The following is a 14,294-nucleotide window of genomic DNA, read 5'->3' on the forward strand; positions in this document are numbered from 1 at the left end:
AGCCACTGCAGAGGCAGCTCCCAACACCTCCGGATCTGAGAGCGCAAACTCAAACCTGAACCAACAGTAAATGTGAGCACAGTTTTTTCTAGCTAATGAGTAACAGCGTGGGACAGCACATTGCAGTTGAAGGACACCCGACAATATACACAGGTGCAGTTTTATAACAACTTTTTCTTTTTTTCCCTTTCTCCAAAGTTTCTGGTGGGGTTCACAGCCAGGAATCAGATGATGAACTCTGTCCTACTGGTGCAGAACAGCCACATCCGCATGGGTTCTACCAGGCATAGAGGCAGTGTGATTCTCCAGGCTTGGAATAGCTCAGCCTCACTCACACCTGAAACAGGACAGCAGTAATAAAGGAGGGGAAAAAAATATATTAAGAAAACAATTAGAAGAGCCTTGTCCCCTAGTACAATCCCTGGTGGTAGTGTCAAGGGGAGAAAAGTATCACATATATGTATATGTAAATAAATATAAAGAAATAGAAATAAATTAATTTATAAGTATTTATTCACTAGATAGGCAGTGCTTGTATATTTATATATATATATATATTCACCAGATAGGCAGTGTCAGCTATAAAGTGATTAATAAGCATCATGTTTGATTCTATGATTCTATATGGTTGGACTTGATGATCCTCAAGGTCTCTTTCAGCCTTGACAATTCTGTGATTCTGTGTTCCCCTGCACCAGTAAGAGGACAATGGTTTTGCACATTGCCATGAATTGGGGTGGGGTTTGTGTACATACACAGGACACAGACTTCAGACTCACATATAGCACAGATCCTCAGCCAGGAAAGGTTGAATTTTTGTCCAGCTCAGCAGTTTAGGTTCTAGTGAGATAGGGAGAGATAAATTCATTTGCATTCCAGGCCATAGCTGTGGGTGTGGACATCAAAAGGTGGGGAAAAGCATCTGCCAAGAAGCAAATGGAAAATTTAGAGCCTCAGAACACAAGAGGAGAAAAAAGGGCTGATAGAAAAACAGCAGAATCAAAACCAGGGTTTTTCAATTCTTCTTATTATTATTATTCCTATCTGAAGAAGCACTTCCCGATATCCAGAGAATGAATTTTACTGCTTGTTTTTACAGCAGGTCACAGACGAGCCAGCCTTCCCCATGCTCTATTTCTATTTAATTTCTATTTAATTTATGACATGCAGCAACACGTTACAGCCTGGCCCTCTTGACACCTGCTGAAAGGCTGTACCAGGGAGCCCCCTCCAAACACCACCTGAGGTCACTTCACCTGTGACCGGGGGGTGCTGGTGACAGCAGCTGAACATGAGCCAGCTGTGCCCAGCTGTGCCCAGCTGTGCCCAGGTGAGCAGTGGCACTGGGCTGTACCAGCTGTGGTGTGGCAGCAGGGGCAGGGCAGTGACATCCCCTGTGCTGGGCATGGCTGAGGTCACTCGAGGGCTGTGTCCAGTTCTGGGCCCCTCAGTCCAGGAGGGACATTGAGGGGCTGGAGCGTGGCCAGAGAAGGGAATGGAGCTGGGGAAGGGTCTGGAGCACAGCTCTGATGAGGAGCAGCTGAGGGAGGAGCTGGGGAAGCTCAGTCTGGAGAAAAGGAGGCTCAGGAGGGACCTTCTGGCTCTGCACAACTCCCTGACAGGAGGGGACAGCCGGGTGGGGTCGGGCTCTGCTCCCAGGGAACAGGGACAGGACAAGAGGACAGGCCGTCAAGCTAAGCCCGGGGAGGTTTCGGCTGGACATTAGGAAGAATTTCTTCACAGAAATGATGATTAGACGTTAGAATCGGCTGCCGAGGAAGGCGGTGGAATGAGTCACCGTCCCTGGAGGTGTTTAAGGAAAGACTGGACATGGCACCGAGGGCCCCGGTTCAGTTGCCGCGGCGATGCTCGGTCACAGGCTGGATCTGTGATCTCAGAGCTCCTTTCCGACCCAAATGACCCCGCAATTCCGTAATTCCGCCATTCCGTGTGCTGCTCGCGCCGGGCCCGCCCCACACGCGCTGCGTGACAGCGCCGGGCCCGCCCCCGGGCGGGGCCGGACCCGCAGCTCCGCGGCCCCTCAGGTAACGGCGGCGGCTCCGCGCTCGGGGGGTGCCCGGTGCCCTCCGGCCCGCGGCTGGGGGAGCGGGCACTGCGTGTGGGGAATGGCGGCCTGCGCTCGGCATTCGCGAGTGCCCAGCTCCGGCGGCCGCCGAGCGGGGCCCGGGACGCTTCTCTGTCTGTCTTGTCCGTCCGTGTGTCCGTGTGGCAGCTCCTGCCCTTGGCAGTCCGTTGGGTTCGTCCCCCCAGAGTCCCTCCGGTCCCCAGAATTTTATGGTGCCGAGTTCTGCGGAGACCCGGGTCAGTGGATGTGCTTAGGCTGTATCGGGGAAGAGCGGTATGAAAAGGCCTCGGAAAAAACACCAAACCACCCGTCATTTATTATTTATTCAGAGCGTGCAGTTAAGGAATTAGAATAATAGAATTATAGATCATACTGAGGTCATTAGTCGTGTAAAATTCAGAAGAGGAAACCTGATTTCACTTGAGAGGGCTTCAATCCATACTTGTCCCTCCCCAGAAGGGGAATTTATGGGCTGTGATTAATTTGGCAGCTGGGGTTCCTATGAGCACAACAGTGTGTGTGTTGTCCCTTCATCCTTCAGGTTCCTCTGGAAGAAATCCCCCATCAGGTGGATCTGAGGTAGTCTGTAGCCTCTGAGTCTGTGTTGTTTGCTGAAAAGGGAATTATGTCTCTGGAATGTCAGTTTGTTCTTTGCAGAACTCAAGGCCCGGATTTTAATTTTGAGAGACATGCAAGTTTGGTGTAACATTTGACTGCCTGAAAGTTGCAGAATCCTAGAATCGCAGGGTGGTTTGGGTTGGAAACTCATCTTATTCCAACCCTCTGCCATGCACAGGACTCATTTTACCATCTCTGTCCAATCTGGCCTTGGACACTTCCAGGGATGGGGCAGCCAGAGACCCCATTCCATTGTTGCAGTGGTATTTCAGATGCTTGTTATACCACAACTTCTTATATTCACTAGGATATTTATGTACTCTGAGTATTAAGATGGATTTATTGGTTACAAATTCATTGTTTTCCAGCTGAATTTCAGTGGTGATTGAGTCCCAGAGGATTGCTGAAAAATGGGAACCTAAAGGGAACTGTCAGGAATATTGATACAACCCACATGCACGATTGGGTTAAGCAGTGTCTGGTTTTGTGGTTAAATGATGCTGTTGAGCAAAAAGTGGGGAATATTAGCATGAAATTTTAGGTCAGTTACAGACAGGGAAGTTCTGTGTGAGGGTTCTTACAGGGATCTTGCTTTGAGTAGATATCTGAGTTTTCAACAAGAAATTGGTTGGGAAGAACAGGAAGAAACTGGGGCAGGGGTGCACAAGCCAATACAATGTGAAATTATGTGTCATATTTTGTCAGGTAAGGACATAATAAGGACTGTTAGATGAGGAATACCTGTCATAGCTAGGAGTAGTCAAAATCCTTGAGTCTTGTGATCAGAGTTAGAATCACAGAATGGTTTGGGTTGGAAGGCACCTTAAAGGTCGTCTTGTTCCAACTCCCTGCCATGGGCAGGGACACCTTCCACAAGACCAGGTTGCTCAGAGCCCCATCCAGCCTGGCCTTGAGCCTTTCCATGGATGGGGCAGCCACAGCTTCTCTGGACCTGTTCCACGGCCTCAGCCCCCTCACAGTAAATAATCTCTTCCTAATATCTAATCTAGCCCTGCCTTCTGTCAGTTTGAAGCCATTCTCCTTGTCCTGTCACTGCATGCTTTTGTAAAATATATCTTAGAGAGTATATAAATACATAAGGAATGTTTTAGACATTCATTCTTAAAACTGAGTTATGACTTTGGCAACTTCTGCTCAACAGATACCATGTTGCCTCAGAAGAGAGGACAGATATCCTCCAGAACAGCCATGAGCGGTTACTGTAAAGTCCTGGGAATTTTCTTACTCTTTCTTCAAAGTGCACTGTCTCTCCAGCCAGCCCAGCCCAGAGTGCTGCTGGTGTCTTTTGATGGGTTTCGGTGGGACTACATCTACAGAGTGTCCACTCCCAATTTTCACTATGCCATGGAGAACGGGGTGCACGTCAGGCAGGTCACCAATGTGTTCATAACGAAGACGTACCCCAACCACTACACCCTGGTGACTGGGCTCTATGCAGAGAGCCACGGCATCGTCGCTAACGAGATGTATGACCCTGTCCTGAACGAAACCTTCTCCCTGAACAAAATGAACACCCACAATTCCAAGTTCTGGGAAGAGGCCAGCCCAATATGGGTGACGAACCAGAGGGAAGGACACAGATCTGGTGCCGCTATGTGGCCTGGAACAGATGTGAAGATACATGGAGTCTTGCCTACACATTACATGCCCTACAATGAATCTGTTCCCTTTGAAGACAGGGTAGCAAAGCTCATTGACTGGTTTACATCAGAAGAACCCATAAACTTTGGTCTCCTGTACTGGGAACAGCCTGATGAGATGGGGCACCTTCTGGGCCCAGAAAACCCACTTATGGGAGCAGTAATCAGTGACATTGACAGAAAACTGGGATATCTCATTTCTGAACTGAAGAAAGCGAAGCTGTGGGATGCAATAAACGTCATAGTCACAAGTGATCACGGAATGTCACAGTCGTCCTCAGAAAGGCTCATTGAGCTTGATCAGTACGTGAGCAGAGAGCTCTATGAAGTCATTGACCACACTCCTACAGTAGCCATTTTGCCAAAAGAAGGTAGGAGCTACAGCAGTAATGTTCCCTGAGGAGGTACTTGAGTATCCAAACTTTATAGACCGAGTTGGTGGTAGCAGCACTGATGGCAGTAGGCCATCAGCCTTGAACAAGGAGTACTTGCAAGATCCCTTTGTTCTTCTTGAGGGCTCTGTCAAAAGCCTGGATTAACTTCCAGAAAAGAAAAGAGAGCAAATCTGTTTGCTGCTGACTAATATTGCCAAGGATCCTTTAGTCCTTTTGAGAAGTAAGATAATCTAATGGCATTATCAAGGCTGAATGGTTCTCAAGATAGATAACACCTGAATGTTACATATCTTGCCTTTCATCAAGATGATGAAGGCATAGTGGAAGAATTATTTTTCTAACTCAAACAGTAAACTGAGAACAGATGGGGATCTTTGATAAAAAGAAAGCCTGTGTTGGCTATTTGATTAGCTGCCAGCTATTGTAGTTCACTTGAGTTTTTTCCCCCTGTCATGCTGAACAGCCAGCCAGTTACATTCATACCATTTTTATTGTGATAAATATGGGCAAGAATAGTGTTAGAATTGAAATCTGAAATCTGGTTGCAGTCACCGAAGGGTTGCTGAGGAGAAAGGTGTATGTTTAGTGTCACTAATGCATCTGCTTTTTATTTTCATCATCAAGTACTGTAAACTACTTGGTGAAAAAGTGTTAACTTGGAAAATAACACCCCTGCCCACACACAAAATAAAAAAAAAAAAAGCTAATTTAGAAGCTGAATTTTAAGGTGGCCTTCTGGAAAGGTGTTTTTTAAGAATTCTGTAACATTTGTATCACTAATGGATAGATAGCACTTTGTATTTAATGCCCAGGCAGGGAGAGCGTTTTGCAGAATTAAGTGACCTTTAAGTGCAAGAACAAATGTGACTTGTCATTTTTAATTTGAAGAATACTCCAGACTAAAATGTGAGTATGCCCGAACTGGATGGTCTCTGCTGCCTGAGCAGTCAGGCCCTGTAGGTGGGTGCTGTTTCTCTCTGTGGTGATAAAAGAGCCACATTTGGGAGCTTCATCCCCATAGAGGCAAACAGGTTGCCCAAGATGTTCTCATTAGCAAATAAAGAAGCTGTAAAAGTAAACTTCAGTGCTGAAACCTCCCTAATGCAGTGACGGAGAACTTTAAGATGCGTAACTTGATTCTCCTGTCTGCTAAATGCTGATAAGAAACAGTATCTCTGCTGCAATTAGATGACAGAATAGTAAAAAAGCCATTTCAGTGGATTTCAGAAACAGCTTGGATTTGATTTTTGCCCAGAGATTCAGGTATTTATTACAGTACCAATAAACAAGAATTAGTTTTGAACACTGCTAAAATTCTTTCCTTCAGTGGTACCAGATGTGATTTTTATTATAAAGCAATGAGTTTCACTGTCAGTTCAGGTATGAGCTAATATATGCTTAAGTACATAACACTGATTCTTCACCTGTTATTCAATTGGTCTTTCTTAAACCAAGGGAATAGTAAAACTTAGTGAGATTGAGAAAAAGTTTGAATGCTTAAAAATGCAACGATTTCTTTTAACTGCTTGGCTGTGTATTGCTTCCCCAAGAGATGGATTAAAGCTGTTATTTAACCATGCTGCTATATTAGTGTGTGTGGGGAACTAGTTAGATGTTCACAAAGAAGATACTTGTACCACAAGTACCTTCTGACCGTTTTCTTGCATTTAATATAAATATATTAATTCACATAATTAATATAAAATCAAGTTTGCTATATTTGGGCCTTCTCCTCCCTGCCATCCCACATAGAAGCTGACATAGTATAATTAACTTTATTACTAATATAGTCCTAGAAATGCTGCATTAGAGTCCCTCATCTTGTTGCTGTAACTATCTCTGATACCTTTACTTTTGCTGTTTTATCTTGACCTTTGTTTTGTTTCTTAATTTAGTGATTCTATTTTTTTGTGCCAGTTTGAGATAAGAAACATTAATGTTTCCTTCAGAATGTATACATTAAAGTATTTTTCTTCAGAATTTCTATACTGGGTTCTAGGAACTGAGGGGGAAAAGCAAGATGGTTTCTTTAGAAACATTGGCCACTTTCTCCCATTTTTTTTTTCATTGATTCAACTCTCCATTGATACTGGAAATGGCAGTCTGAGAGGGGCCTGCAGACACACTGTGCATTCAGCTGCATGTGCCACACAAATACTTACCTAAGTCACAGTGCTCAGGGGTTTGGTGTGTCACTGGAGTCTGTTGTGTGCACTCCATGGCTCTCAACAAGAGTCTGGCCTTAAGTGGAGGCAGGGAATGAAGAAATTTGGTCAGATGTCAATTCCTGAACTTGATTTTGTTCCCCTGGCTGTCTGTTCTGGTTCCTTCATTCTGTGCACTGGTGTTCCAGCCAGTTTGATGAACTGCTGGTGGCTCTTCAGTGGCTTTTACTGGAAAGGCAAGCTCAGAAATTGGATATAAGCAAATAAAGAATTGGGAGTGGAAAATACCTATTTATTCAGTGTTAGTAGAGCTCTTGAGGGTTTGTGCTCACTGTGACTAGGGAAGGGAAAGGGAGCAAAAAAATATGGAAAAATACAGAGGAGTAGGCTCATGCTGTTGGCTGTTATTGACTAATAAAGGAAAGCAACAAACTGCTTTAAAATACATGAAAAGTGTCACTTGTCACTGACAGCTAGGTGACAGAATTTGGCCTGAATGCAGCCATTACCTCACAGACACATTTAGGAGCTGTCTTCTTGCTTTCAGGCTTCACATAGAGCTGGGAGGGTTTGGTTCCTTTTCCAGGAGACAACTGAATGCTTTCTAACTCATTCCTGTGAGAAGTTTACATTCTGATAAGTGTGAAATGAGGGATTTTTTTCTAAAATTAGCAAAGTAGTTATTGCTTGGGAACAGGCTGTGAAGTCTGGTGCTGAGGGGGATCTTAACATGACTGAGGGTTTGAATTTCTCACAGAAGCTTCTGTGCACACTCTGTTATCGCTTACAGTTATAACTCGCTTCTGGGGAAGTGCATTTTGCCCTCTTCATTCAGCTGTATTTTAACTACTGATGAGTTCAGTAAACACACTGGTATGTTTAATTTTTGTCTTTTGACTCTTTTGTTTGTTTGAAGGCAAACTGGATGAAGTATATGAAGCTTTGGCCAATGCTCATCCCAACATGACTGTATATAAAAAGGAGCAGATTCCAGATAGATTTCATTACAAACACAACAGTAAAATTCAGCCTATCTTAGCAGTGGCTGATAAAGGATGGGAAATTGTACATAACAAGACTGAAAGTTTTCTAAGTAAGTATTCTGTCTTTATAACATTTTGCTGTATCTTCCAAGGCAGGGACCATACATGGTGCTTTCTTTCCTAGTATCAACAACCAATATTCATTTTTAATTTCTTTTAAGGCTGGAAGGGAAAACTTAAGTGTGTAAAATTTATATTTTTTTCCCCTGATGGGATGGGAAGCACCCTACTGTTAAGGGAGGAGGATCTGCACTTACTGTTTCTTTAAACATTAAACTAACTGAGATAAGAAAAATCACGTGTTTTAGTGGCCCCATGCTTGAGGTCTTTCAGGATGTAGCAAACCAACAAGCACTTCCTGAGAGATTAAAAAAGAAAGTTGTAACTGAATGTGTTGAGTAGAGGGTAAATAGGGTTGTTTTACTATGTTTTACTTATTTACTGGTGAAGGGTTGGGTTGGGTTGGAAAATACAAGAACATTTTCTGAGAGTTCTCAGCTTGTGTGGGCACTACACTGAGAGTAACCTCATTCTATTGCTACAAAGTCTTTGAATATTGTGTTACTGCACACCAGTGATTTTCATTTGCCTTGGAGGAAAAAATGTATTGTAGGTGATTTGAAGGAATGAAACTCCCAACGCTTTCAAGTTCCTCACCTTGTAGTTTTGAAATTTATTATAGGTAGCATGGAGACAGTGAACTGTAACTTCTTGGTAACCTAAAACACAGGTGTCATATGGTCAATTCTTACATTTCTAAAGGAGAACCTTTTGAACTTTGCTGCTGGTTATGAATCTGACGAGTGTTACCAGCAAGACTTAATAACATTTTCAGTAGCTGCTGAGCTTCTTGTGCCTGTGTGTTTGACACATTCCTAGGTTTTAATGCCCCTGCCAGCAATGGGCACCCACCAGTTCTTCTTCCTTGTTGAGGAGTTGATGGTGCATGAAATTGTCAGTGTCTCTTTGGAACCACACCAACAGTCTGACTCTACATGTTTTTATTTAATTTTCCCTAAGAGTTCTGGACCAGTTGCAAAGTTGGAGCTTTTCCTTGAGAAAAATCAAGGAATTTTGGGTGTACACAGTGGGCCATTGATAATGCTGTTAATGCCATATGAGCTCACTTTTTTTCCCCCCTCTTTGTAAATAATGCTCTCCATTGTGGGTTTTTTAGGTATTTTCCCTTTGTAGTTCTGAGACTTGCTATGTGCTAGGAGACATTTGTGCTGCAAATCAAAACAGTTCCGCTAAACCTCTATAAGAATGGCTGTGCCTTTTCTGCATTCTGCTAATTTTAGGAAAATGTTCAATGCTTGTTTTGCAACTTTGGGTTGTTGACCTTTATCTATCTTTTATTTCTAGTTGGCAATCATGGATATGACAACACCGAACCAGAAATGCATCCCATTTTTTTGGCAGTTGGGCCAGCTTTCAGAAAGAATGCCACCAAACAATTCATGAATGCTACAGACTTGTACCCCTTACTGTGCCATCTGCTTGGCATCAGCCCCCTGCCCAACAATGGTTCCTTCAAAGCTGTGAAGGATATACTTGCTGAGAAAGTTCCTGGAGCCCGTGGAGCAGATTCCTACTCCACTGTTGTAGGAGTCTTCCTGGGCAGCCTGCTCGTTCTGGTTTTCACTGCCGTTTTTGTTAAGCATTTTGTCCTTGCCCAAGCAAATTCCATGCAAATCCGACACACTGAAGCCGCCCAGCCACTGCTGCAAGATTAATAACACCTGGGATTATTTCCTGTTTGAGGCTTAAAATAAGCCTATCAAAAGAAAATAAACAATGGAGGTGGATCAGCATGAGTATGTGGAGTGAAAGGAGATGGATGCTGATCCATTGGTACTCTGGGGCATGAACAGACCAGGGATGGAGAGAGAGCATATTCCTGTTACACCCTGCAGCCACTTCATCTTCCAGGGCTTGAAGATATCCTAGGTAAATCTGGGAAGCTCTGTGTGTATATAGACCTGTAGTGACAATAGACCTCAAATACCTTATTATGGCTATTTTTAGGGAAATAACATCAACTGGGTTGCACTTCAGAGAGTATTAATGGTAATTTCATTTCCCACCCTCTTTTTTGTTTTATTCTTTGAGGATTTTTTGAGTCTCTTTGATTTTAACAAGTCACTGAATGGTACTTAACTTCTTTGTTAGTATTTTTCTTCCCTGCCCAAGGAAGCTTTTGCATAGATCACCATTACAGGTAACTTGATTAAGGGTTAAATCCTTCAGGAAAGAACATTATTATTCAGCTAGATCATGCAGTGCTAGGTGTCTAAATTTAGAGTTACATATATTTCTTCAAATTCCTATCTTAACTGTAGACCCAAAATACAAATCTTAAGTGGTATTGCCTTTAGCAATCAGCATTAAACTGCTTGATTCTTAATGTTTTAAAAATTAATTTAAGTAAATGTAGGTTTTTACCACTTTAGATACAATTTTAGATAAATGTAGGTCTTTACTTTTTCTCTTTCATGTACACTGCACTAGATTTTCTAGGACTTCCATGCAGCTGGCAGGATAAAGACATGTACAAGCACCACAGCTGTATATCCAAATGGAGTCTTCTATTTCTGTGGTACTAAGGGAGGTGAATAAGTTAAGGAACAAGGATGCTCCAGCTGGTTTCAGAGTGTTGTCAGTCTTGTCCCTGGTCTGCTACTGAAGATTCTGAGTTTGACTTGTGTCTTGTGCTTTGTCTGCTTTGTCTGGGTTGGTCTTGGAATGGGATGATCAGGATTACAGTTGCAGTTTAAGAGGCAGCTATATAAATCTTAAGCCATATGTGTTCATCTGAAAAAGCACATTTTAATAATTAAAAAAAAGGTGTAGGACTGGAGTTTATTTTTCCAGAGGAAAACTTCTGTCAGGGAAGAATATTAGTCCTGAATCAACAAAGGCACATATTCTTACTCTTTTGCTTGTGGCAATAAATCTTGCGAGTGTAGTTGTGGGGTTTTTTTGTGGGCTCACTTAAATGGTGAGAATCTGCTGACTAAAGTTTGTATGAAAAACATTCTGTAGTTGTTGAGAAAAGTTATCTAATGTCAGACTTCTCCCCTTCTCCCTGTGAGATGATAGTATTTCTCAGCACTTTGTTGCTGAGTACAATGCCTGAAGGAGAAAGAAACTTTCAAAATTAGTAAAGTAGCAGATTAGGTATTTTTAAATTCAATTTATGTCTGTATCCACACCCCCCAGCAGAGGACAAGGATGTAGATGTGCTCTGCCAAATCAAGGGTGTGGCTGACAGGCAGTACTTCAAGGCAAGGGCTGGGGTACAAAATTCCTTTTGCTGGGCTAAATTCCAGACTCAATGAAGATCTGTTGTGCTTCTCTGTGATGGCAGGGACACTCACTTGGCACCAAGCTGCCTTGCAGACAGATGTGGACATTTCCAGAGGCCACATTTGGGTGCAGCGAATGCTTCCAAGGGAAGGCAATGAAATAGCCCAACTTAAGGGTTATGCTGAAAGTTCAGCTGTAACAGTAACTTTAAGAAAGCAGAAAAAAATGCAAGTCTGAAAAAAAGCCCTTGATTTGGGGGATGTGTATGAAATCCTGTCAACTCCAGATGACTCGGTGCTGTTACTGTGCTGTGAACTGCCTTGTTTTCCTGCATTGCCATTTTCTTAAGAAAAAACTGAAGGAAAAGGTCTGTAAGGCTGGTTCTTAGTGCAGCTAGCCATCAGCTGTGCCTAAAGTTGAATTTGCTGGCACAGGTAAAACTGAGTGCTGCAGAGGCTCCAGCTGAACCACAGCAGTAACGTGTTCACAGCAGTTTTCAGAGACCTCAAGTCTGAGCACAAAACCCAAACCTCTGAGTTGTTACTAATCCCTTCCAAAAAGTGGATGGCACACAGCAAAGGGATGCACCGAGTCCACCTTTTCTTGCTTATTTGCAGCTTAAAGATGAATTGTAGCACAAATGGACTGTGTGTTTAAAAGGAGATCTGCAGGCTTTGTTAAGGCAGTAACAGTGACAACAATGCCATAACCCTCACCTGTAGCTTCTGCACTTTGGAACATGTTGCTGTACTAGAAATTCTTCTTATTGCAGTAATTTCATAGCAGTGATCATGGCAAATGTAAAAATAACTGGGTTGTAATCTCAGAGCTTTTCCTTAAACCCCACTTTAATTGTGGCAAGCATAGTTCTATCATCAGCCAAAGTGACCCTTGATTTTAAGGAGGGGGCAGTTTGTGTTGATCAGTCATTTGGGACTTAGATTTACTTGCCCAAATAGGCACCAAGGATAGAGCAGTAGGTTTCCTCCAACAAAGGGTTTGGGAACAATAATACTCAGAATGGGCTGGGGACACGAATGTGAGAATTGTTGATGTCATTGTTCTGTATTGCACTGTGAGGCCCTTCTTTGAGGAGGGCAAAATAAAACTTTGTAAAAAAAATTAAGGGAATCTTGTAGCATTTGGGTATTTCAGATTAGGGTCAAACATTTCATTTATTCTTAAGTGTATTTGCAGGTAGCTCTTGGGTAGTTCCTTTTTAGGACATTTGCCCAACGGTGTTAAGTTAGCTTAATGGGAGTGAGCTTAATGAAATTGAAAGCACAGATGATGCCACTGGAGAAAAACAGCTATTTTTTCTCTGATGTGACATTTTGTCAGACACCTTTTTGGGTGGGGGGGACATGGGATTTGGTTTCTCTGTATATGAGACTTTCTATGATGTACAAACAAGTTTATTGGAAGGAGAATTTGAGTAGACTGTGTAATTTAAACTTGGAAACCAAGAATGATGCATGGTGTGTTTCATTACTGACCTGTGGAGCATTCAGATGTCAAATGTTTTCTTTGTTTCTTCTTGTTTGGAAATGCTGAAGTTAAAATACATCTTTGCTATAATGCTGTCAAGCATGGAGTGCTGGCTTCATTTAAAACACTTCAGGAAAACAAAGTTGAACTGGGGGGAGATTGTTGGGGGAGAATGTTTTCAACTTGTATGCATCCCAGATATTCTCTGGACTCTGCAAAGTGTATGCCTTTTTTAAAAATAACTGAAAGTGTGATAGAACTTTGGAATTTTAGGTCACAGTTCTTATATAACAGACTTCTTGATTCCCACCTTGCTGCCATATATGGAAGAAACAGCTATCAGTTACCAATAGTGGGAATCCAGTTTCTTTAACTAAAAAAAAAAGTCTTCCAGACTTGGTCAAAAGCCGCAGTAATGCTGCTACAAGAAATGCAGTCTCAAAAAAAAAAAAAAAAAAAAAAAAAAAAAAAGCAGAAAAATTAGATTCATTAAATCACTTAGAAAAGACCTTTAAGATCATCCAGTCCAACCATTAGCCCAGAACTGCCAAGCCTGTTGTAAGATGAAATGTTGTGCAAACTGACTTTTCATACAATCACAGAATAGTTTGGGTTGGAGGGGACCTTAAAGATCAGCTCATTTCAACACCCCTGCCCCCCCCACCCCTGACCTCCATTAGAAATGTGAACAGGACAGTCTTGACCTGCATGTGGGAGAAGGACAAATGTTCAGTGGTTGGGTCCTGTTCTGTAAAATGGAAATTTAACAGGTTTACTTCCCAGTTTTCTTCCCTTCTTAAATAATGCCATGGATGCTGTCTTGACAATATCTATGCTGCTTTACAAACCTTTGGTGGCATGTTTGCCCTACAGTAAAGGTGACATAAGCATTTATTAGATAGTAAACTACAGAAATTGTTGCAAGCACATGAAAATAATAAATTCAATAGTGGTATCAGCCTTTCCATAATGAAATCCTAATCTGAATCCTATTAACAAACCTCCATTACTGGATTTTTGCAGTAAAAGATGCTGCCACGCATGTTAGAGCAAACATCTGTCCCTGTGGCCTGGTCCTTGGAGGTACACAAAGTTGGTTTATTTTCACAGGCAGTGTGCAGGCAGGAAGTTACTGAAAGCAGTGTTTCAGAGCTGTAGTCAGGTGAAATCACCTTAATTCTGGAACTGTTTCCATGATGCCAGTGCCCAAAAAGCACAGGACCCCGGAGAGGTGGACATTCTAGCATTGCTGTACTCAGTGTGGAGAGTTCCTGTATGGAGGCAGTCAGTCTAACATCAGCCTTCAGTGCTGGGAAGTGTCACTAAATATCCCTTATTACTCTCTAAACTGCAGGAACTTTTCCCTGAATTACCCTGCCCTGTATGACCTTTGCTGAGTTGTGTCTATTTAGCATGTCATTAAATGTTGCCACAAACTAGTGTCCCTTTATTGCAGCCTTGAGAAAGAACAAGCCACAGCTTTGCTGTTCTTGTTCTGAACTGGCTGCCCAAAAGGAAACCAGCTACTG

At 42.6% G+C, this 14,294-nt stretch overlaps 1 protein-coding gene across 3 annotated transcripts; it reads left to right on the plus strand.

Annotated features, from left to right (window-relative positions):
* The first annotated feature begins 80 nt into the window (after positions 1–80).
* On the plus strand, positions 81–12,864 carry ENPP5 (ectonucleotide pyrophosphatase/phosphodiesterase family member 5). 3 transcript variants are annotated; one of them, XM_015621275.1, is made up of 4 exons: positions 81–153; positions 3,867–4,736; positions 7,842–8,018; positions 9,334–12,864. In XM_015621275.1, the coding sequence occupies exons 1-4, from the start codon at positions 96–98 to the stop codon at positions 9,702–9,704; spliced, it is 1,476 nt and encodes a 491-aa protein (XP_015476761.1). In that variant the 5' UTR covers positions 81–95; the 3' UTR covers positions 9,705–12,864. The 3 variants fall into 3 exon arrangements, with proteins under 3 accessions (XP_015476761.1, XP_015476762.1, XP_015476760.1); XM_015621276.1 differs by lacking the exon at positions 81–153 and adding an exon at positions 1,942–2,045; XM_015621274.3 differs by lacking the exon at positions 81–153 and adding an exon at positions 2,205–2,322.
* Positions 12,865–14,294: the final 1,430 nt, after the last annotated feature.

This window comes from Parus major, chromosome 3 (assembly GCF_001522545.3).
Source record: "Parus major isolate Abel chromosome 3, Parus_major1.1, whole genome shotgun sequence".
NCBI classification, from domain to species: domain Eukaryota; kingdom Metazoa; phylum Chordata; class Aves; order Passeriformes; family Paridae; genus Parus; species Parus major.